We start from the raw sequence: 23432 nt of genomic DNA, 5'->3' as shown, positions 1-23432 counted from the left end.
AACGATTTTTGTTTCTTTTTAACCTTTGTAGTAAAACAAACAAATAAAATCTAAATCATCATCATTTTAGCCATAGTACGTCCACAGCTGGGACTAAAGATTCTAAAAGAGAGAAGATAAATTTCTAATTGGACCGCTTAGAAGCGCCAACATCCTTTCAACGATCTTAAACAGGTCACCTGACTACCTTGCTGCCGGTTCAAAGTCTCTACTCCAGAACCTTAAGGCTCTAAAAACCATCATCTGTTCTGCATACTATGTAGTCTGTTCACTACTACTTCAACTTTTCAAACCGCTGGACAATGTCAGCTTATTTTGTCTACGGATCTATTTATTTCTAATTCAATCGTATAGGAATCTTTAGCGAAGTTCACCACAAAGCCTGTTGAGGTACAATGAGGCTCTGAAATGATATCACGTAAGCGCCGAAAGTCAATTCTGGTTAAAACATTAAATTCAAATCATTTAATTGAATTCCATATATATTTAATATCCATCTTCTAATGTTTCAGTTGAAAGAGATTACTGCAACGCTATAATAATTATTTATTAAGTCTAATTGCTAATTAATAATACTTAACTCCCAAATTAATAGTCCTGACAATGAATCATTATTATAGAAATCAATCTAATTTCCACTTGGTCATATATCTGTCGGAAAGCATTAATGTGGGAACACATTAAGAAAATTATATAAACATAAAGTATCGCGTTTACCAATATTCAAAAATTGGTAATCCCGCCCTTAATGGAATGTTTTATTTTCAAAATTTTGACATTTTTAATCTTACTCGCCTCATTCCTGACACTAGCCCAAATTTTGAAAGATTTTGATATTTGTTGAAAATATCTTTTTAATTCTAATATATCGTTGTACTTGTTGTAAACTGTTATGTACAGACATTAATGTTCGTCTACTTAAATAGCGCAATAGATAATACATAGATATACTATATAAACAAAAAAAATGAAACAGATTAAAAATCATATTACCACATATGTAATTATATTTTTTTTACGAAAATGTTACTTTTACTAAATAATTCTTCTTTCAAATATCTAAAGAATTTTAAAATAGTTTAAATGAAGCCAGAAACTATTACAACAAATAGAACATTTCTGTGCAGATATTTTGAAAATTCTATACACGTAATACGTACAATTGATTAGAAAAATAATTGCATTAATTTTAGCTTCTAAAGCAACACGTGAACGTGTGATGCAAGAGAGAAACTAGTTAATTACAAAATTAATATACTGTAAAAAGATGTAATACTTTGATACAATTCAGCCCACTGGAATAGCTGCATTAAGAACGTGCGGAAACAGCCCACAAGCTTAGTGTAAAGGACTTTTAGAGGTCTAAACTAAGCGCCTGAATGCCGGCATTTGGAGGGCTTCGTTTCGAAACCGAATGCCGAATAGGTATAAAGATTGAAGAAGGTAGAATTGACTCCATAATAGCAGACGAAGAAAGCAGAATACCCTTCCTCAGATTCTGCAGGTGTGTAATAGAAAGGAATAAAACTTAGGTTAAAACGGTCGGCTAATAATAAATAATAATAAGCAATAATAATGTAAAAGTAATAAATTATCAAAATAAGAAAACAAATCAAATGTAAATAAATAAAGAAACTGTGCAAAAATAAAAAAGAAAACTGAAAAATTTGCCCCTACAAAACTCTGTTCGCAACTTAATAGGGGGTGGAACAAGAGGTCCATAATAGCGGGGACAAAAAGAGAAAAAAACTGAGCGCATTACGCCACTTCACCTACTGAAATTGTAAATACCAATAGGAAAATATTTTTTTAAATATAATATATAAAAATATTCATATGCATTACATTGATAATTAATAATTATTTAAACGATAAATACCAGGACTTATGTATTTAATTATTTATTATGTTTTTACATTAGTATATATAATTAGTTATCATTATTCAAATGATATTAACAGAACTCTGAATTTTACCCATCAATAAATTAGTTGAATCATGCAACACTTATAGTGATGTACCGACTTCATTGTCAAAATATGTGCGATTCAATTCTGTTAACTTTTTTAGAAACATTTGAATTTGTTTATATTTACTTATTTACAAATATATGTAAATAATCTATTGTAGTTTAATAAATATAAATTTAAATTGGTCTTTATACAAGTAGTTTACAATGTGTATAATGGATCGTTATTATTACATATGTACTATAATATGAACTAGATATAATGTTGAAAGACCAGAAATAGAAAATATTTTTATTTATTTTTATTTAAAACGACTTTTTAATGAGAAATTACTGTAAATTACGCATATTATATCCTTACTTCAGCCGTATAACGTCCTTCGGGAGACCTGTTGAAAATTGTCTGCATCCAGCGTCTTCAGACGACCTTAACTAGGTAAATTACGCAAATAAGAGATTTATTAATTATGAATATAAAAAATATTTACATAAATAGAAATCAAATGATTAAAATTTATTATTACCGCTTAATCAGAAGCCCCTTACCGTTCAGAGTAATATCTTTCATTCCCATCACTATACGAAATCGAGTATCAAATGTCAATGACATCGGAGAGAAGGTTGGCGGATTGCAGTTGAGTGGTTGTAGAAATAAAATGAGTTTGTAAGCGCGTCGACCGTTAATTGCCTCGAGGCAACCGCAGTTTGTGCTGTCCGGTCACCAGCATCGCACCACCGCCGCTACCACTCGCAAATTAAATTCACAAACTGAAATAATATTCAAGGAAAAATTAAAGTAACTTAGTGTGAAGATTTTCGTGTAGATTTTTATAAATTAATTCACAATGGTTATTGAGAAGATATGTTGCCTCGGCGCCGGCTACGTGGGGGGGCCGACTTGCAGTGTGATAGCTCTCAAGTGCCCACACATAAAGGTCACTGTCTGCGACAAGAGTGTTGAACGCATCAGCCAATGGAACTCGGACAAGCTGCCTATTTACGAGCCGGGACTGGACGACGTAGTCAAACAGTGCCGAGGTAAAAACCTATTCTTCTCAACCGATATCGCTAAAAGCATACAGGAAGCCGATCTCATTTTTATCTCCGTTAATACCCCCACGAAAACCTTCGGCAATGGTAAAGGCAGAGCCGCGGACCTGAAATACATCGAGGGCGCTGCCAGAATGATTGCTGATTTAGCCACAAGTAACAAAATTGTAGTCGAAAAAAGCACTGTCCCGGTGAAAGCGGCAGAAATCATTATGAAGATCCTCCGGGCCAACACCAAACCTGGAGTAGAGTACCAGATCCTATCTAATCCAGAATTCCTTGCCGAGGGTACAGCTATTGTTGATCTTGTTGAAGCAGAGAGGGTTCTAATTGGTGGAGAGGATACACCTGAGGGTCAGAAGGCTGTTCAGGAGTTATGCTGGGTGTATGAACACTGGATTCCTGCAAAGAACATCCTCACAACAAACACATGGAGTTCAGAATTGTCTAAACTTGCTGCTAATGCTTTTCTTGCACAAAGAATTTCCAGCATCAACTCTTTATCAGCCGTTTGTGAAGCTACTGGTGCAGATGTATCAGAAGTGGCCAGAGCTGTTGGTAGAGACTCTCGTATCGGTCCAAAATTCCTAGAAGCCTCTATTGGTTTTGGTGGAAGTTGTTTCCAGAAAGACATCCTTAACCTTATTTACTTGTGTGAGTGCTTAAACCTGCCAGAAGTTGCTGCATATTGGCAACAGGTTGTAAATCTCAATGACTACCAGAAAACACGCTTCACACGTAAAGTTATAGAATCACTATTCAACACAGTCACTGATAAGAAGATTGCCATACTTGGATTCTCTTTCAAGAAGAACACAGGTGATACTCGAGAATCCCCTGCAATACATGTATGCAAGACATTGTTAGATGAAGGAGCTAAGCTGCACATCTATGATCCTAAAGTTGAAACTGATCAGATATACTTTGAGCTAACAACACCATATGTCACTTCTGAACCAGAGATTGTAAGGAAGAACATAGAAATCCACAGCACTGCTTACTCAGCAGTCTCTGGGGCACATGCTCTTGTTCTCTGCACTGAGTGGGATGAATTCAAAGAGCTGGATTTCAAAAAGATTTATGAAGTGATGATGAAGCCTGCTTATATATTCGACGGCCGGAAGATCTTGGATCATGAGGCGTTGCTGAACATTGGTTTCCATGTCCAAACCATTGGGAAGAGGTTATCAAGAGCAAGCAGCATCAGAGCACAGGGAAGCCAGACATTGCCGTAGAATATATGTAAGTACCTTTTATTTTTAAATATATTTTATAGCCTATCAATGTTCTTTTATGATACATAAATTATCCTGGCCTGAAATTTGCAAGATATTGAGTGGCAACTATGAGGTAGGCCCATTAAGTAGACCAACAAACACAGTCAAAGTTGTTAGAAGTCTCTGGACATAGATAGATCAGGATTCCTCATCGAGAGGATTTTTGATGGATTTCTCTGCTTTGAAATAGATGTGCAAAATGTATATCAAAACCATGACAAAAACAACTTAAATAAATGAATAAAAATACTTTTTTCTTCAATAGTTATAATTTTATAGAAATAATTATGGTTAAAAGTACACTTTTATGCTTGACATTACCGATATGTCCTAACTTAATTCATTATACAATAAATAAAACTCCTATCAATATTTTTATAATGATTATTTTTAATTTAAATGAGTAATATTTAATCTTATATCTTACCTTTATAGATTAACATACTAAAAATCTTTTTAAGATCAATTATTTAATGACATATAATCAATAAAGTAAGCTGTTTGGCAAGCTAAAGAAAGTCCAATGGAAAAGTTTCATGAAGAAAATATAATGATATCTGGTCTGTATGTATAAATATATCAATAAATAAAATGTAAATCTGTATTGTCAAACTTTACTAAAAGATGTGTTGTTGTGGAGCATCTCTCTGCTTCTTTACTACAAATATAAAACCTCGAGAAGCAGAGTAGGGTCAAAAAGAGAATAGATTAAAAATATAAATAGATTGGCAATCAATAAGAGTTCTGCAAAAAATTACAACATAGAATTTTATTTGTATCTCTAAATAGATTTAAGAAAAATATTACAAATATGTAGAAATGAAGGCATGCTATAATACTCCAAGCTTCATTAAGGTATTTTTTTTTAAGCAACTTCATACTTTTAAAACACACTCCCATGTCCCTGAATTATTTTGTTATAAATTAAAAAAGTTTCTTACATAAAAGCTTGGAAATAAATCCTATTACAATATGAAGGATTTATTAGTGGAAATAAAGTTTGGAAATTAATTGTGCCTGTATTAATGATGTTATAAAAATGACCTCAAAGTATACCGGTGTTGTTTGTTTGCTCTTGTCAGATCAGAGTGTTTGTAACTCTAGTAGCTTTGGCTTTAAGAATTTCACTATAGGGAGCTCAAACATGTTGTTTCTATCAAATAAGTCTCCCTTATGATGGATAATCTTCAGGATATAGGACCTGAGATGATGTTTCCGTCAATAATATACATGCTTGGAATTTTATATGGCCCCCCCTTTGAAGAGACCTCTCGTTCTCCCCTGCCATGTGTGGTGCAAGGACATTACAACTCGGTTAAACTATCTTTTCATTTTATTATTTTACTTCACTTTCACCTTTCCGCCTTCACTATCTATTATATTACATTATGCACAGTTAAAACAAATAAATAACTTAAGGTCTAATAAAATAAAAACAGGCTGATACATTGTTATGAATAGATCTAGACTGATAAATGAGGAGAGGATGAAAGGCGATGAAAAGTAAGATAATAAGAATGAATGAGAATGGGAGATTATGTGATACAACATGTATAGTTTTATGTTATAGATTATTAGAGTGAGTGAATGATTATGTGAAGAGTGGAAAAGGAATGAAAATGAAAGACATGTGAAAAACTAGCTAGGGATGGACAAGAGTCCCCAGTGAATGGCACATAAAAAAAATAATTATGCATGGTAATGGGGACTATATGCAATGTCTCAGATATAGTGTTTATTGAGAGAGCCATAATTACTATTTGTTTATCCCTTTGTGAAAACCTTAATACACCTCCATTCAACTTATTGGACCTCCTCAGGAAAAAATCTAAATCAGAATCTTTTCATAAGTTAGCTCGGTACATCGTCTCAAACCTAAAGTCGTTTAATGGTCTGTAGCGGTTGAAATAAAATAATGCACCAAATCATGTACAATTGAGTAAAACTTCTAAATTTTAGCTGTGTTTATCCTCGAGAAAAATTGTATATAATAATAAAACATTGTTGTGACTAGCAGCTGGGAGAAAAAAGATCTGTAGCAAATAGTGGCAATGCTTCTCCCAACTCTCTGCGCGCAGGAAATGCGAAAAAATATTATTGTTAACAAAACACTCCAGCAACATCGCCCAAAATCCGAGGTAGGATCAGTATCCTTCCTTAGATTGCCGAGTGGTTCACGCTGCCCTCCAATCCTCACTCCATACACACTACACTAATAGCAACATAGATTCGACCATGAAAACCTCGTCTTTACTCCCTCATCCTCCCATCAGAGTGTCTAATATAGGTTCGGAAACCAGAATGTTTACTTTTTAGTATAGTTCACGGACTCTCCCGTTCCGTGAACTAATTCCCGATAAAGCTGTAAAAGTCTCTCGAAACAGTACAGTACAGAAAGCAAGAGAAGCAAAGAACAGAAGAAGCGTAGAAACAAATCGGGAGGCATCAATAATCAATAACCAAATCGAATAGCAACAATCGACTAGCAATATTGAACTGTGTTTCGTTTGTTCAACGAACTCAACGACCCATCTCCTACAAGAGTTTATTCAGATGAAGTAGTTTTTTAAGTGTGATGTTATTACAGCCTCTCTCCCTACAACGCGATGGACTCCGTGCCAAATTTTCTTAGCGTGAAATTGATAATTCAATGTTGAATTTTATCGTCTTATTTTGTATTAAAATTTGCATAAGCGCTAATCGCCTCATCAACCGCAACCACATTTCCGCCACGTCTTCATCAACTCGCGTTTAAAACTTTGCGCACGCTAATAAAAATTTTAATTGCTAATTTAAATTCGTTTCGTTTATGTACGTGATACACATTAACTTGAAATTTGTTTTTTTGTCCCACGTGTACACTTGGTATTTTTATACAGGATGATTGTGAATATATAGCTCATTTGCAGTCAATAAAATAAAATGATCTCTCTTTTTTTAAAAAAAAAAATGTTTAAATACGTAATAATACCATCCTGTAAACGAGTCAACTAACTAAGTTCCTCAAACTTTGATCTACTGAAAACTTTTAAAGCTATATTAAGATTATTTTAATAATATACTTTTAATGTTCGATTTAAAACTAAGAAAAGATCCAAGATATCTTTTAGAACTGCTATATATACACATTCGCCATTTTAAACATTTTACATCAATGACGAATCGAACTCCAAAGAACACTGTAAACCGGTAGTGGCGGAAAGCCTCCCTAAGCCTTCGTCATCTGAATATATAGCCTTCAAGTCGTCAGTCGTGTATGGGTCACAATAAAATGGAAAACACGTATAACGAATTAATATATGTATATATATCAGTCTATATGTAAATACGTTTCAAAATCACGTACGTACTTGAAAATATGTTATTGTAGAGTAGACACATATATTGTAAACATTTTATCATTTTATATTAATTATTAAATTTAGACGAATATTTTTGTAAGTCTTGTTATTGGTTAATTAAGTTGCACCGACCGCACAGTGTTCAGCATATGAACTATACAATCACATCTTAAATGCTATTATATTTATAACCTATAAGTGTATAATACAGGTCTTTTGCGCATTTGCAAATTTAAAATTCGAACCCTTGTGAAACAACCGGCTAACACCCACAGAATCTATCCGCATTCAAGTTACATAACAAACCTCCTTTCGCTCGTGCGTTTTCATAACTTCACCGAGATACGATCTGTATAGAGTATCTTTTGTAAGCTGCCATCTTTAAAAACTGTCATATTTGGCGCCAATTTCAGTAAGAATTACCAAATATATCGTCAGTGCATCTTTAGACCAATTTTGAATGGTGAGTTCTACTTGTTTTTCTCAGGTCTGTAGTATTTAATCACAGATGGTAAACTCGACGTCAATGAGAGATGTGATCTATCGTATGATGAATAAATATATTTGAATTCAATCAGCCATCTTGATGAAATTGGAATCTATATTACGAAATATATTCTTGTTGAAAAATTCCAAAAATATGAAATACACTCAAATCTTTTTTTATGCGGTGGATATAGAAAAACGCATTAAAAAATTGAAAAAATATTTCAAGCTTAACTATAAAAAAATAGTTTTAGCAATACAATTAAATTTTTTTTTCCGATGTAAATGGGGCTCCCATGAAGAAGTAGAAAATAACTTAAAATCTTACGAAATAACTAAGGATTGCTAAAAGGTATATTATATTTCGTAGTTTGACAGTGCGCGAACTTTCAGTTACCTTCGTTCGGTGATCAGATTTTGCGACGACTTTTCTTTCTCTCGCTTCTTCATCTCGGCAGTCAAATATACAAGATCCTACTATTTTTTTATTCTTAAATTATGTTCCAATTGGATTTAAGTTTTTATATACCGTACGAAAAATTCTCAAAAAAAGTGCTTGTGCTAACGGCGCCATCTTGTAAGCGGCCATCTTGAGAATCTGTCAAACTTGGCGCCTATTACTAGAGAAATTATTAAATGTTTTGTTTTTATTATAACAGAGCGTGTATTAAAAAAAAGTCAAGGCCTTACCCGTTCCGTTATTTAATTTGTCAAATATTTTAGCTGTCAAATGTGCTATACATTCACCCCTTTATAGCTTCTACACATAATAAATGACTATAGTATTTGATTGACATTCTATCGCGATTCGGTCGCATAGTTATATGATAACTAATTTTATCACAACAATCGTCGACCTAATTGAAATTTCGCGACAGAGAGACGCGAATTTAAATATATAAATATATATATATACAGTTATAAATACCGTTACAATCTATTAGCATGCGAAATGAGCGATCGTAAAAAAGCTAATTTAGCATATGCTTTTCGCGATGTCGTGTACCGGATAGTGAGCAACACTGTATCTTGAATGTTTTACTCACGACCAAGTGTCTTGAATATATTTATTACATGAACTATTAATATGTATTTTTAAACGGTTTTATTTAGTTCGACCCGTAACGAATTTATTTGGGTCAAAATTAGAAATTGAAATTTAAGCACCTTCCCGTTGTCAGATTGATCTGAAATTTGGTATACACATTTAATTTAGATGACAATACAATATAATAAAATCAATAACATTATAAATCTAAGATGGACGCCGTTCCAATATGGCGGACTAGGTACATATTTTTCCTCAACCACTACAATATGGGTATCAAAAAACCGTTTAACTTAAAAGTTTTTTAAATGTATTTATTTATCTGTAAATCATCATTATATAAGACAAGTTTCTATAGATCTCCAATAAGAACGGAAGCTTCCTGTGTGCAGCATCTCCGGATCCTTACAAGATCCTCTGTCTTCTTTATGCGTGGACTTCTTTTGCTGCCCTTGCCGGCCCGTGATCTCCACTTTAGAATCTTACGGCACCTGTACTGCATTGCCTGCTCAACTTGCCAATCCACTAGACTATTTCTGTTACTTCTTTCATTTGTTTACGGAATTTCTCATTCCTAAATCTATCTCGTAGAGAAATCCAGTGCATGTCATTACTTTTATTACGAACAATTTATAAATAATATCAACGAGGTCATCGAGGTATATATATATATATATATGTGTGTGTGTGTGTGTGTGTGTGAAGGATTGTTCGTCTGAAGTGGCAATTTTGGGGGGGGGGGGTTGGCAAGACGCGATGATGAACAAAAACAAATTTTATCTCGATAAGAATAATGCTTTCATTCATTTATTACGTAAGTGAAAGTTCATTGCGTTAGTCTTGCAAACATAAAGCTCAATGTGTTCCTGTCATAATTAGCGATAACATGGCGTCACACTCATCGGTGCGGAACTGTATAAAGAACACATGTGTGTAACAGTCGGGTTTTTTTGCCAGAAAAAAGTAACATGTGCGCCTGGAAAAAGTTTTTATTGTAATTTTTTTAGTGCCGGAAAGTGACTGTTTGTAGTCATATTGTTTATACAGGATGATTGCTTATCATATAATAGATTTAAAAGCCTATATGTTGTCAATTATTGTGTGGTATATATCCAAAAATCAATGATTTCAGAAATAATAAAGTAAATAAGAGACGCGTTTTTAAAATTCGCATTACTACATATTAAAATTTGTTATTGTTTACTATTTCACTTTAGACTTTACTAAAAGTTACTGGCCGGTCGCATTCTTAAAGAAAAAATAAATTAATGTAATATATTTCAGAGTGATTTTCAGGATTTATTGTTGACAAAGCTTTTGCACTTGTTAGTTTCAGGATCATCCTGTATAAACACAATCTTGACAAAACCCTGAAATTTATGTAGGATTGTTGACTGACCTACTCTTTAATACTATCTGGCCTTTGTTTATGGACCAGTTGTTATATAGCATCTAGTCGTATATCCGTGGTTCATTGAACATACTCTATGCCAGGGGTGACCAACCTGCGGCTCTTTGAAGGGTATATTGAACATACTTTATGCCAGGTGTCACCAACCTGCGGTCCTTTGAAGGGTATATTGAACATACTCTATGCGAGGTGTAACCAACCTGCAGCTTATTGAAGAGTATATTGAACATACTCTATGCCAGGTGTGACCAAACATCGGTTCTTTGTAGGATATATTGAACATACTCTATGCCAGGTGTGACCAACCATTGGCTCCTTGAAGGTTATATTGAACATACTCTATACCAGGTGTGACCAACTTGCGGCTCTTTGAAGGGTATATTAACATACTCTATGCCAGGAGTGACCAACCTGCGGTTCTTTGAAGGGTATATTGAACATACTATATGCCAGGTGTGACCAACCTGCGGTTCTTTGAAGGGTATATTGAACATACTATATGCCAGGGGTGACCAACCTGCGGCTCTTTGAAGGGTATAGGTGACTCTTGATAAATGTACCCGAATTCCCTTTTCTTTTTGAATAATTATATTAAAAAAAAATGTCATTCTCAAATTCAAACGTAAATCAGTATTAACCAGGGCCTAAAAGAATTACCGAGAAATGTTTTCTTCAATTATTCATCAAATTTTTAAAAGAATTAGCAAGAGAAGTAACATAAATGTGTTTAATTTTTAATATATACAACAATATACACACTTTGTTCTTTTATTTATGTTTTCATTATGATACAGGGGTGGCCAAACTGCGGTTCGTGTCTACCTACATACGGCTCTTTTTTTTAATTGTCGAATTATTTCAATATTTAAATTTACATAACCTATGTAAGCTCCTGGGAAATCGTAACTTATCACTGGCGTGAATAATATCTATTATTCCGCTATAAAATCAGCAAAATCCATACACCGATCTCGACATCTTAAGTATCATTAGGAGTGCTGTCATATACGTGTGCCGTTATATCTAACTTCAACGCACATAATTTTTACTTTTGTCATATATTTTCAACAAATATAATTTTTGAAAAAAAAATATACGTTTGCGTGTTTTAAATGCGTATTAGATTGCGGCTCGAGAAAAATTTCAAATTTCGAACAATGACTCGAACTATCAAGGACGCGGCCATCCCTGGTATAATATCTTTAGTAAGAAAAGGACTAATTTTTAGCCACTTCTGCACATGCAGTGGTAGTCGTGCAACAAAGTGCCCGCCAAACACAGAGTCACAGGCACTAATCGGTGTATCATAACTTCTGAAGATGCCCCGTGGAGGGGTGAAACACGTGTTGAGTAATTTGGCGGTGGTGGTTGTGTGATTCGCATTGTTTGCTGCATACGCATTTATCAGCGGGCTGGCGGGCGGTGCACTTTGTTGCACGACTACCACAGCATGTGCGGAAGTGGCTAAATATTGGTCCTTTTCTTACTTAGGATGGACTTCCGCAAGGTAACGCCAGAGTCCATTAAACATATAATATCTTTATTTTTGAAAACATTTTCTAAAATAGCTCAAACTATCTAAGATGTGTGTGATGTGCTTGCTGACTCAGGCTTTATGCAGCTTCCTCGATATGGAGCCTGCGGAAGCACGAGGTCGAGGTTTTGTTCATCATCATTTCGACCATAAATGTCCACTTTTGGGAGTCCCTGGTAGATTTCCAATAAGACTGGTAGTCCATTTCCAGTAAGTCTTCCGATTGCTATTCTCACGTTAGCTGTGACTAATTTCCCGTAAGCTCACGTTTCGGAAATTTATTTTATAAACGGCGATTTGTTTAACATTTACCTTCACGATTTCTGACGTCATTTCATGTTTAAAAACGATGAAACGTGATGCATATTGTATGATTCGATCTTTTTAATCTGTGATTGCTTCAAGGAATTCAGTTGTACTGTTAGTTTTTTAACTAATGTTATTTTTAAGTCTCTAGGAAAAGATAGATTTCATAACACATTTTCGGTTTAAGGTATTAATTAATTAAAAATATTAGGAAGACAAAAAAGTAATATCGTTTCTGTCGTCATATTTTACAGAAAAACCGATTGATTTGTTACCGCTCCGGCATTTATTTGTATACTAGATGGCAAAAGGTTGTTGATAACGAAGGTGAATATATTGTTGGTTAGAAATGAAAACTTGTTAAAAATGTAGTCGTGTGAATTTAACTTAAGAAAGCGACATTACTTTCCGGACCCCCTTATAGATTCTTTGGCATGTTTATCATAGGTTATTTGAAATTTTAAACCTGAAAGCAAGACAAGGCAATCGCTTTAACATTTAAGTAATCACGTACTAAGGTCAAGCTGGCAACCTCGATGCTTTGATGTTCGTGACTACGTGGTAAGGTTGCATTCTGACAAAGGCGCTAATTGGCTTCAAAACTATTCTTCCTGCGTATGCGCAGGTCTGTAAATATGATATGAGCACAGACTAGTACAGGTATGAAGGTCAAATTTCTTCCTGCACTTCTAAGTTTCTGCGGAGAAGTGCAGTACACCATTGCTAGGAACAAACGCAAGGATTAAAATAAAGGATCGGGTATATACAAGCTGTAAATAATATATGCTGCTAAATAAGAGAGGAAATAAAAGCGGCGTATGAATGAAGATTAGAAGGTGAAGAATGAAAGACTTTGTGAAGGATGTGAGGGAAAGAGAGAAAGAATTTATGAGGAAAGAAAGAGAGAGCAACAAAAATAAAATAAACATTTAACCATTGTAACTATCCTGTCCCAAACAAAGCAATGGGAACGCGTAAAATAATATATGAAAAAAAATTTCAATGAATTCAGGACATAATTGACGAAGTTATAAATAAAAAATGTAGTTTTACTGGGCCATCAAGTGTACACGTATTTAATTCAATATACGCGTATCCCGTTAGTTCTCCGAGATGTTTAGTAGCTTCAGTTTGGTCTCATCATTGTTTAGTTTGTTTTACACTAGAGAAATTTATTTGAAGGTAGAAGATTTTTTTCTATATTTATCTCTGATTTACGCAAGTGACAAGTCTAAAGGCTTTGATTTACTTTCTATGTGAGGCTTTTTATGCAGTCCATAAAAAAATACCAACTGAAATACGTCAGTGGTTGTACTTTGCCACTGGTGAGTAACACGGGTAATTCCCCGTGTCTCTCTAGCGCTGCCTTATTAAAATGTATACATAGTATAGACCAGTGTTTCGCAACTTTTTTTGAGATTTGCGAGAAACGCGAGGTGTATTGTGAGGTGCCGGTCTCGCGCCGGCGCTGGATCTTTACCGAACAACTTTTTTAATTCAGTTGGGCGACGGCATCACTCGAAATAGCGTGCTAACGTGACAGCACTGCGCTTAAACTTTCTTCGTAGGTGAACTTTTGATTTTAAATTACTTTTTGTAATTTTATTATTGCGCCTTGAGTACGAGAAAGGGTCCGCCACGTACCAAGAAACGACAGACTCGGCACTGATAGAGAGAATTCCTTTCGTAGTGCCGGTCTCGCGCCTGTGCGTGATGTTTTTGATTTCTTTTTTTATTTTATTTACCTTATATAAGTAAAGGGTGCTTAAATAATAACATTAAAAAAGAAAGTTTGCTCTTCCGCCCAAAAAACTGGCTTGAAAATTCTTATGCCGTCCTATGTGACATATATTTATTATATTAAAGCGAAAGGGTTGAAGTCTACTATCGAATTGCCCCACTTAATAATCAATTTTTCCCATTATGGGGCGTGGGCTACAGCCACTCGTTAGAAAACACTGGTATTGATAGTCCGTTCCTTAGTGAATATCTCTTTCTATCTCTCCTTGTTGTGCTACCACGATCTGTTCATTTGACAAATGGGATGGGACCCATGAAGTTATTTTGCTCAGGAATTCTCCAAGATATCGAATCTGGAATGAGCAGATAGATGAATGTAACTAACATAGCCCAACTAGTCAAGTGGTAATGTGTAGGCCACAAAGCGCGTATGGCTGTTGGGAGTCCTGGTATGTAGACCACGGGGCGGAAAGTGCAGGGTAAGACGGGATGGACGTCCTTTGTGGGGACAGACCTTGGTCATCAGAAGACCCTGGATGCAAGTCCTGACTGGTCCTATTGGATACCGATGAAGAAGACTTATGTATAGATTTGGACGTCTCACTGCTGAAACGTTGATGATTTGTTCATTAAAAAAGTACATTTTATATAGAAAGAAACTTCATACTGACCCCAACTTTGTTATCACACTCTTCCATTGTAATCAACTTCCTATATGCGATGGTAATAACATCCAGCCCGTATTATGTTAGTTTAATGCAGAGTTCCCCAAACTTTTTTGTGTCGTAGACCCCTTGCAATGTTTTTCCGTGTTGGGTAGACCCCCTACTTACCTGACATTGATTTCCTGTAAATTTCTAACTGTAGTGAAGTTTAGTGTTAAAAATTTAAAGTAAAACACATGTTAATTTATACATTTATTAGGTTTTTACAAGTTCAAAATGTATTGCGACCACAAAGCGAATACGAACATCCTACAACTTACACAATTTTATAAACATATACTATAGTACATTTTTTACTTCATAGGTACTTTTATAAATAATGTAGGTGTTTTGATATTACAAGGTAGTATGATGTAAGTCAATGGGTATTATCAGTGTATGTGTTGAGATCCACTATCGTGGACCCCCATTTTCATTTCATGGACCCCCAAATTTTTTTTCGCTGACGTAGACCCCTTGCAGGTTGTCATAGACCCCTAGGGGTCCATATAGACCACTTTGGGAATCACTGGTTTAATGTATCAAGCTGTGGTAGTTCAGCGGTAGATGACTGAGATATTCGTAGGTCGCGGATTCGATACCCGGGATAAAATATAATTCACACTTTGTACATTAATTATATAGGTTTGCTACTGCTCAAAAACAAGGTTCCAGAGGATAGGCAGCAGAGCCTTTTCCGTACTATAATACAACTTTGCAATCGCCAACCCGCCTGTTAAGCGTGACGATTAGGATATATTTAATGGAATCAGGCGTTACCTTGCGGAAGTCCATCCTAAGTAAGAAAAGGACCAATATTTAGCCACTTCCGCACATGCAGTGATAGTCGTGCAACAAAGTGCACCGCCCGCCGGCCCGCTGATAAATGCGAATGCGGCAAAAAATGCACAACAACAACCGCCACCGCCAAATCACTCAACACGTGTTTCACCCCTCCACGGGGCATCTCCAGGAGTTATGTTACACCGATTAGTGTTTGGCACTAATCGGTGTAACATAACTCCTGTGGCTAAATATTGGTCCTTTTCTAACTGATTATAGTAAATCTTCTCAAAGATATTTTTAGGGGATCCTATGCCTAGCAGTGGTCGTCTATAGGCTAAAACCAAGATGAATCTAATAAACAAAATGTCTCTAACTGACCATAATTTAATATCGGCGGTAAAAATAAATATTTAAATTTGGAACAAAGTGGGTTGTTCGAAAAAGGATTTAATAGTTCTTTTTCGAATCTAACTTCATATTTAAAGCCCTATTTACATTTTGCTTTTGTTGTGACCTGATATAGCAGGACGTGTGTAAAAGAGATATTGAATATACTTTGGTACGTTTTTGTATATGGAGATACGCAACGTAGAATCCACAAGGCAGGAATGAAGACCTGGTGGAAGTACTCAGAATGGATGCTGGTCGTGGTCTTGCAGTGGATGTCCCAGGGCTGATATGATGAGATGATCTGATGAATGATCAAATATACACAAAATATTCGTCTACCCTACAATAATCAAATTTCAACAACTATACTATTTTCGTAGGGTGGTGAGTGACACTGTTAATAGAAACAAAACAGTATAGATAAGTAGGTACCTAATAAACTGCACATAAAATAAATAAGCAATTAATAATAGTAAAAATAGAATAAGAAAAGTGTAGTGATGTATTAAGAAAGCACAACCTAAAGAAAAATGTGATAAAAATGTACCTAGCCACTTAAGAGCAATAAGATGATGGAAGGAAGGCGATGAAAGCAAGAAGGAATGAAAGAACAAAATAAAAGATATTGTGATGTAAATAAGGTAAGAATAAAAGAAATCGAGAAGTATGTCAGTGAGTGAAGAATAAAGATGAAAAATCTGAAAAACTTATTTGTAAACAAAGACCCTGATCCCAACTAATTAGGGGTACGAGAGACCTCCAATAGCGGGGGCCATAAAAAAAACTACACTATTTTTCAATACGATCAAACCGACATTAATTTTTATCATCGACTATCATAATGGTATTGTTAATGAAATTAAAAAATGTCCATTTGCAGATAAGAGGATACTCTAGTGATAAATTTATTGATAAAATTATTGCAGCTACAAAATGTGTACACGCACGTCGCCTGTTAAGCAATGTGAGGTACGAATCACAGCCTTGATCGCGCAGGAAGAGATAAGTCGTTTCGGTTACGTACAACCGAATTGCGATGTGTCAAATGTTTCACGTAAAATCGCTACGTATTACTGGCCACTAGGGCCACAATGCTTTTAAGACTGAAATTATATTTGCATGTTTGAATTTAGATTCGAACACCGATTTGAATTTATTTCGAACACCGATTTGAATTTATTTGGAACACCGTTTTGAGTTCAGATTTAAACGACGATTTGAATTAATATTCGAATGCCGATTTGAATTCAGATTCGAACACCGATTTGAATTCAAATTCGAAAGCCGATTTGATTTGAGATTAGAACGCTGATTTGAAATCAATTATGAACGCCGATTTGAATTTAGATTCAATCAGTGAGAGCATCATCATCATGTCAGCCGACAGAAGTCCACTACAAGATAGGCCTAAAGATCGTCACGATAAGCGGTCTTGCTGCCTTCATCCAGCGACTTCTTGTAACCTTGAATTGTGTCGTGGGTCCATCTAGTAGAGGATATCAGTGAGGTAGTCGATGCCGTTGCGTTCGTGTCGAAATTGTAAATAGTACAAGATTGTGTACAGTCTATGTATATGCGAGATATGATCAAAACATACAGTGACTAATTTTATTGGAAACAAATAAGCTAAATAAAAAAGAAGTTAATCTCTTTCAAAGCACTCTCCTTGGCTAGCGATGCACGTATCCTTTCGTTAATTCCACTATAGGAAGCACATCTGAAATGTTTCTTTCGGAAAGAGTCCTTCAGCTGCTCTATCCTAGCTCTTTAAATGTCGGGAATTGGAGAAAACTGGAGATGATGGGTGCTAAAGACGGTAGCTATCCAATTAAAAAGTTTATTAAAAAAGTCATAAAAACTCTTTTGTATTGTAAAGGATTTTATTTAAATAAATATTAACACTTGGTAGTTGAATTTTAAACTATTGTATGATAAAAAAAAATAACGGACACTTTTTAGATCAATGCGCGTTTGGAATACGCGTAGTTGTAATCTTAAAGCTGTCATTATCTAAAAAAAGGGTTAATCTTATTTTTAATAGATTTTTAAACTTAAATATATGGGGAAAATTGAATTAAAAATCTGCAGCGGACGATCAAAGCTATTTTGTTAACAACTACCTAACTGCATTACATTTCGAAACGTCGTCTAAATATTTTTAAATTTAAATTTCGAAGCTGAATTCGTAAATGTCGACATGACAATTATAACTGGCCAGTTATATGGGTCATTGATTAAAAACACATCGAGTACAATAAACACAGGACGTGCGCCAAACCGACCGGCAATTGCGGCAGCAGCAATATAATTCATTTAATTAAATAACTACCAACACATTTTGATGTACAGGGTGAGCCAATAAGTTCATTGAATTCGAATTTTAAATAATCACAGACAAATAAATACATGTGTTGGAAAAGACAGAATAGATAAAATCTATAATATAGTAAAGACGTGGGAATTTATTTTGTAATAATGACTGAAATGTGTGTTCCATATAAACGTTCACACTTTTCAAATTTAGAACGCAAAGTCGTGAAAATTCACTGACATATTCCTGGGATTGCAGATATTTATTCCCAATTCGTCAACCAATCGATCAAAAGAAGTTAAAATGTAAATAATAATATTTCTGTAACCGTGAAACATATGTATAAGAGGAAAATAAAAAAAAAACAGTGATATATTGCAGTGATTAAGGATGGATGAAAGGTAAATAGAATGAAAGAGAAAAATAGATTGAATTATGGAATGTAAGAGCAGCAAGATAGATATTGTGTGGAATAGAAGAAGAGAAAGTATATAATAAACAGTGAAAAAATTAATAAACAAAAATGAAATCCCTGTCAACAACCAGATATGGGTGGAAGGAGAGGACCCCAGTGGGGGGGGGGGGCATAAAAACCCAACCGATCTCGTCTGAACCAGGTCGGATATGTCAGGCGACACCAACCATACACACCATACATAAACATACTAGATATAAGCGATGCTAGAGTTTGTTCCGTCATTTCTTCTTCTAGCGCTGACGCTTTCAGAAGTGCTAGTAGTGATATTGGTCAGGCAATAGCAACCAACTAATCTGAGGTTTGGTCCTCTTGGGCGCCCTTATGTCAGCCAAACCAAAGTCGCTCCATGGAGCATCCCAAGAGCTCGACGGTCTCCAAATCAGGTAAAATAGAAGTATGCAGAGGCCCGAGCCAATGATCCTTCTGGAGACCTCGACGCTTTCGATCTTAGGCTAGGCGCTCTCTTCGCCCTGCCACCTCATACCCGCAGAATCTGCAAATGCCATTTAGACAGCAGTGACAGTGCGATCCAACAAATGTACGTTAAAAGAGTAACTATCGAGTTTATTGGCAGATTCTTCTCGACAGAATCAATATACCGAACACACACACACACACACACACATATATATATATATATATGTGTGTGTGTTTTTTTATTTATATATATATATATATATATATAAAGTAAATTGGGATCATTATGTACATGTAAATATATATTTAAATATACATTATATGAATGTCTCAATTATTCGAAGGAGCCTATTCAAGAGAATAAATATTATTTTTTATTGAATAAATGGTTTTCATTACACTAATAAAATTTATGTGCTAATATAAATAGTATAAGTTGATCAAAAACAATCGAAACGATATCGCACAGATAATAAAAGCAATTCACATTTAATGCGAATTGATTTTTAATAATGGCAATATAATGCGTCGTAAATTTTAAGTGAAAAGATTACTTTGTTCGACCGCCATTTAAATATGACGTGAACAGATGAAAGTAAATAATTCTTGTTAATTGTTTGAAGTGAAAGAAGAACATGGTACTAGGTAACCCCAGTGTAGTCTTGTGTATACAATAAAAGCCCTTTCTTTATTCGCGAGGTATATGTTCCATAAATGTGTCGCAAATACAGAAACCGTTAATACGGAATGCTAATTTATATGCGATTATAGGGGATACGTTCGTAGGTGACAAAATAAATAAATACATTTAAAAACTTTTAAGTTAAACGGTTTTTTGATACACATATTGTGGTGGTTGTGGAAAAATATGTACCTAGTCCGCCATATTGGAACGGCGTCCATCTTGAATTTTAAATTTTGACATAATCATCGTGTTTTACTAGTGTAGCCCTTTCATTTGATACCCATATTTAGGGGGTTAAGGAAAAATACGTAATCCGCCATTTTGTATCGGCGGCCATCTTAGATCAATGTTATTGATTTTATTATATTGTATTGTCATCTAAATTAAATGTGTGTACCAAATTTCAGACCAATCTGACAACGGGAAGGTGCTTAAATTTCAATTTCTAATTTTGATCCAAATAAATTCCGTACGGGTCGAACTAAATAAAACCGTTTAAAAATCAATTTAATTGAAGTTTTTGAACATTTCGATTAATTATCTCAATTCTTAAACAATGGTATGAAGAATTTTGTAATTTTCTCTCGCTTGGCAATTTTTAAAAGCGCCTTCAAAGAAAAGATTCTCATGAATAACTTGCAAAGAACAACAGTGTATGTAAATAAACTATTCCCTATTGCAATAAAATCAATATGGCGGCAGCAATTTTTGGGGCCAAAAAAGGCAAAGATCTTTGCATCATACGTCCTATTATTTGTTGATATTATGCCAAGGTCAATACCATAATTACATCAATGGCAAAGACGTGATTGACACGTATAATTATCCAATTAATAGATTTTAAGGCCGTTTAGGAATTTGCTTTAATAACGACGATGTCACGCGTTAATAGACCTTGCTTAATATTTATTAATAGTTTACTATTTTTAATATACAGGGCGATTGGTTATAGATCTAAAAACTTTAGTTATGTATATATAATTTTTTTTATCAGCAAAAAGCTTTCAAGCTTTTATACATATTTCCAATCAACCTGTATATAGTGATCATTCTTAAATATTCGGACATTCCAATATGAAAATTATCAACCACCTGTATGAAAATAAATTAATTATAAATATAAAATTAAACACGAAATTCAATCTTTATAGAGACTTCAAAAAGAAGAGGGGAACCCATATCGTTCCGTAGGAGAATTGTACTTATAATGAGAATGGTAACTCTAATATCTTCGTTATATTCTGTAAGATACAGGATGATCAATTGCAGATGTAAAAGCTGCAAATGGGTGAATGTATACCTCTTTTGCTGTTAATTTATGTATGTTACACCCTTTAAAAATCAATGGTTTCAGAAATAATAAACATCATAATAGATAAAAAAAAAATCATAGTTTACACCTGTCACTATAGACTTTGTGTTTTCAAAAATTATTGGCTTCTAGCATTCCAATAGAGAAAATAAATTAATGTAACATATGTCAAAGTCATTACTTTCTACAGGTTTATTGAAAATAGGTGTAAAAATTTTTTTCCTACAAATGAGCTATAGAATGAACCCTTTTAAAACCCATAACCAATCAACCTGTATATGAAATATCTAAGTTCTATATCCTAATTTTGAAATCATTGTTTGATTGCAAATATTTTTTTTTACAAATCGTTTTTTTTTTTGTTACAGATAATCCAATTAACAGAAGCAAGAGGAACAATGTAGCTGTAAGGTTATATATAAGGAAAACGTAATCCATCGAAAAAAAAAACATAGTTTTACACAGAGTGCGAATTCCCGCCATTTTCCGTTATGTCAATAATGACATCTGTCAAAATTGTTGATCAAGATATTAAGTTAAATGGAATATGTTTAGTGTTTCATACCGGACATTAGTTTTGCTGATACAGGGTGAGTCATTTAGTTGAGCGGAATTTAAAAATTCATAGAATAAAACTACAAAGCTGGAATGAAATTTTTATTTATAATACAGTGAACACATTAAAATTTTATTATTTAAAATTAATATTACTGAAGTGTGTTCCATGTAAATTCATACACTGGAATCAAGACACCAAATTCGTGAAATTACGCTGGTGTATCCTGAGGTTCTTGAGGTACCAGGAGAAAAAAAATTCAATTGCGTGAGGTCCAAGCTTCCAAAATGCACCTGGATGTCCCTTCGATGGAATATCAGCTGACAACTGCTAAAAACTCATTGTATGTATCGGTCGTTGCGCCATATTGTTGCAACCAGAACCTGCTGTAGCCATTAAAATTATGCCGCTGTGGAAAAAATTAAAAAAAAATTAAATTCGCTCGCCTTTCTGGTTCTCCCTGTATTTCTAAAAGATTCTCGGAGCAAATTTAAACACGCAAATGACACACAAATATATTTTTTACTTAATAAAGCACCTATCAGTGACGATGTATCGATCAAAATAATTAATCTATACTAAATAATTTTATGTGTAATAATTATGCTTATAATTTACATTTATGTCTCGAAAAAGATTTTACAATATATCTGTATTTATTTTTTACTTAATTTATAACTTTAAAATGTCATTTAATTCACAAAAACTTAAGCTTTATTTCAAATATTTAATTTATATGGACAAATATTGAACCTTTATATAGGTTATAGAATAAATATCTTATAAATACTTTTATCATATAATTCTAGTTATTATTGCGTAGGTGTTTAGTTATAATTTCGCTTGACCGGTCTTTCGCGGTAAAAATCGGCGTGTTTTTTTTAGGGAACACGCATGGCCAGTGGTGTTGTTTTTATTTTGCATTTCCGATTTTTTTTTTCGGTCATTGTACATGCGTCGAAAACGATTCCTGGATTATATTAGAAATAATTACACATACTCTATTGATACAGGCTGGTTGGATTTTACGCCTATAACCAACCTGTATGTATTATAGGGATCGGAAAGTAATGTCGTTTTTTTTTATTTGATTGTCATTTGGTATGTCATTACGTAATTGAAAGACGTTGTATACAGATGGCAAAAGGTTGTTGATAACGAAGGTGAATATATTGTTGATTGGTTAAAAACTTGTTAAAAGTGTAATCGTGTGAATTTAACTTAAGAAAGCGAATTTACTTTCCGGTGCCCCTAATATTAGTGGCGGATTTTTTTTTTAATGGAATGTAAATGAATTGATAAAAATTAATTTTTAATGTGCTCAAGTAACATTTTATGTTTATTATTTATTTATATTTTATTATAGCAAAAATGACATTATAGTCCTTGCTGCAGAATTTTCTGTTTACACAATATTACAAGAATCGATAAAAGGAAACGTTAATCTGATGTTAAATAGTGCTTAGTTCGCTGGATATGTCCAGTGCCATGAAAAGATTTTCAAAAACGTTTCGAAGCGGTCATCTGTTCACTTAGACGTCATAAGCTGGTGCTTCCTGATCCGTGGTCTTTCATTCATCTATGGGGTATATCACTCATTCTTGATACGATACAAATCCCTCTTCATGGCG

General features: G+C 34.2%; 1 protein-coding gene across 1 annotated transcript; it reads left to right on the top strand.

Moving 5' to 3' along the window:
* Positions 1-2589: 2589 nt before the first annotated feature.
* On the top strand, positions 2590-23053 carry sgl (UDP-glucose 6-dehydrogenase sgl). The gene is made up of 2 exons (XM_068769785.1): positions 2590-4261; positions 21614-23053. Exon 1 carries the CDS (start codon positions 2815-2817, stop codon positions 4252-4254), a length of 1440 nt encoding a protein of 479 aa, XP_068625886.1. The 5' UTR covers positions 2590-2814; the 3' UTR covers positions 4255-4261; positions 21614-23053.
* Positions 23054-23432: the final 379 nt, after the last annotated feature.

The sequence above is a fragment of the Battus philenor genome, unplaced genomic scaffold, assembly GCF_028537555.1.
Source record: "Battus philenor isolate CCGP_79_NKW_IND1 unplaced genomic scaffold, ilBatPhil1.0.hap1 SCAF_29, whole genome shotgun sequence".
NCBI lineage: Eukaryota > Metazoa > Arthropoda > Insecta > Lepidoptera > Papilionidae > Battus > Battus philenor.
Note: the sequence above shows the minus strand (reverse complement) of the source record. Positions and strands in the feature narration are given on the sequence as shown.

What these genes read in the sequence shown, in the direction of transcription:
- sgl (XM_068769785.1), top strand. Translation starts at nt 2,815, where the DNA reads ATGGTTATTGAGAAGATATGTTGCCTCGGCGCCGGCTACGTGGGGGGG.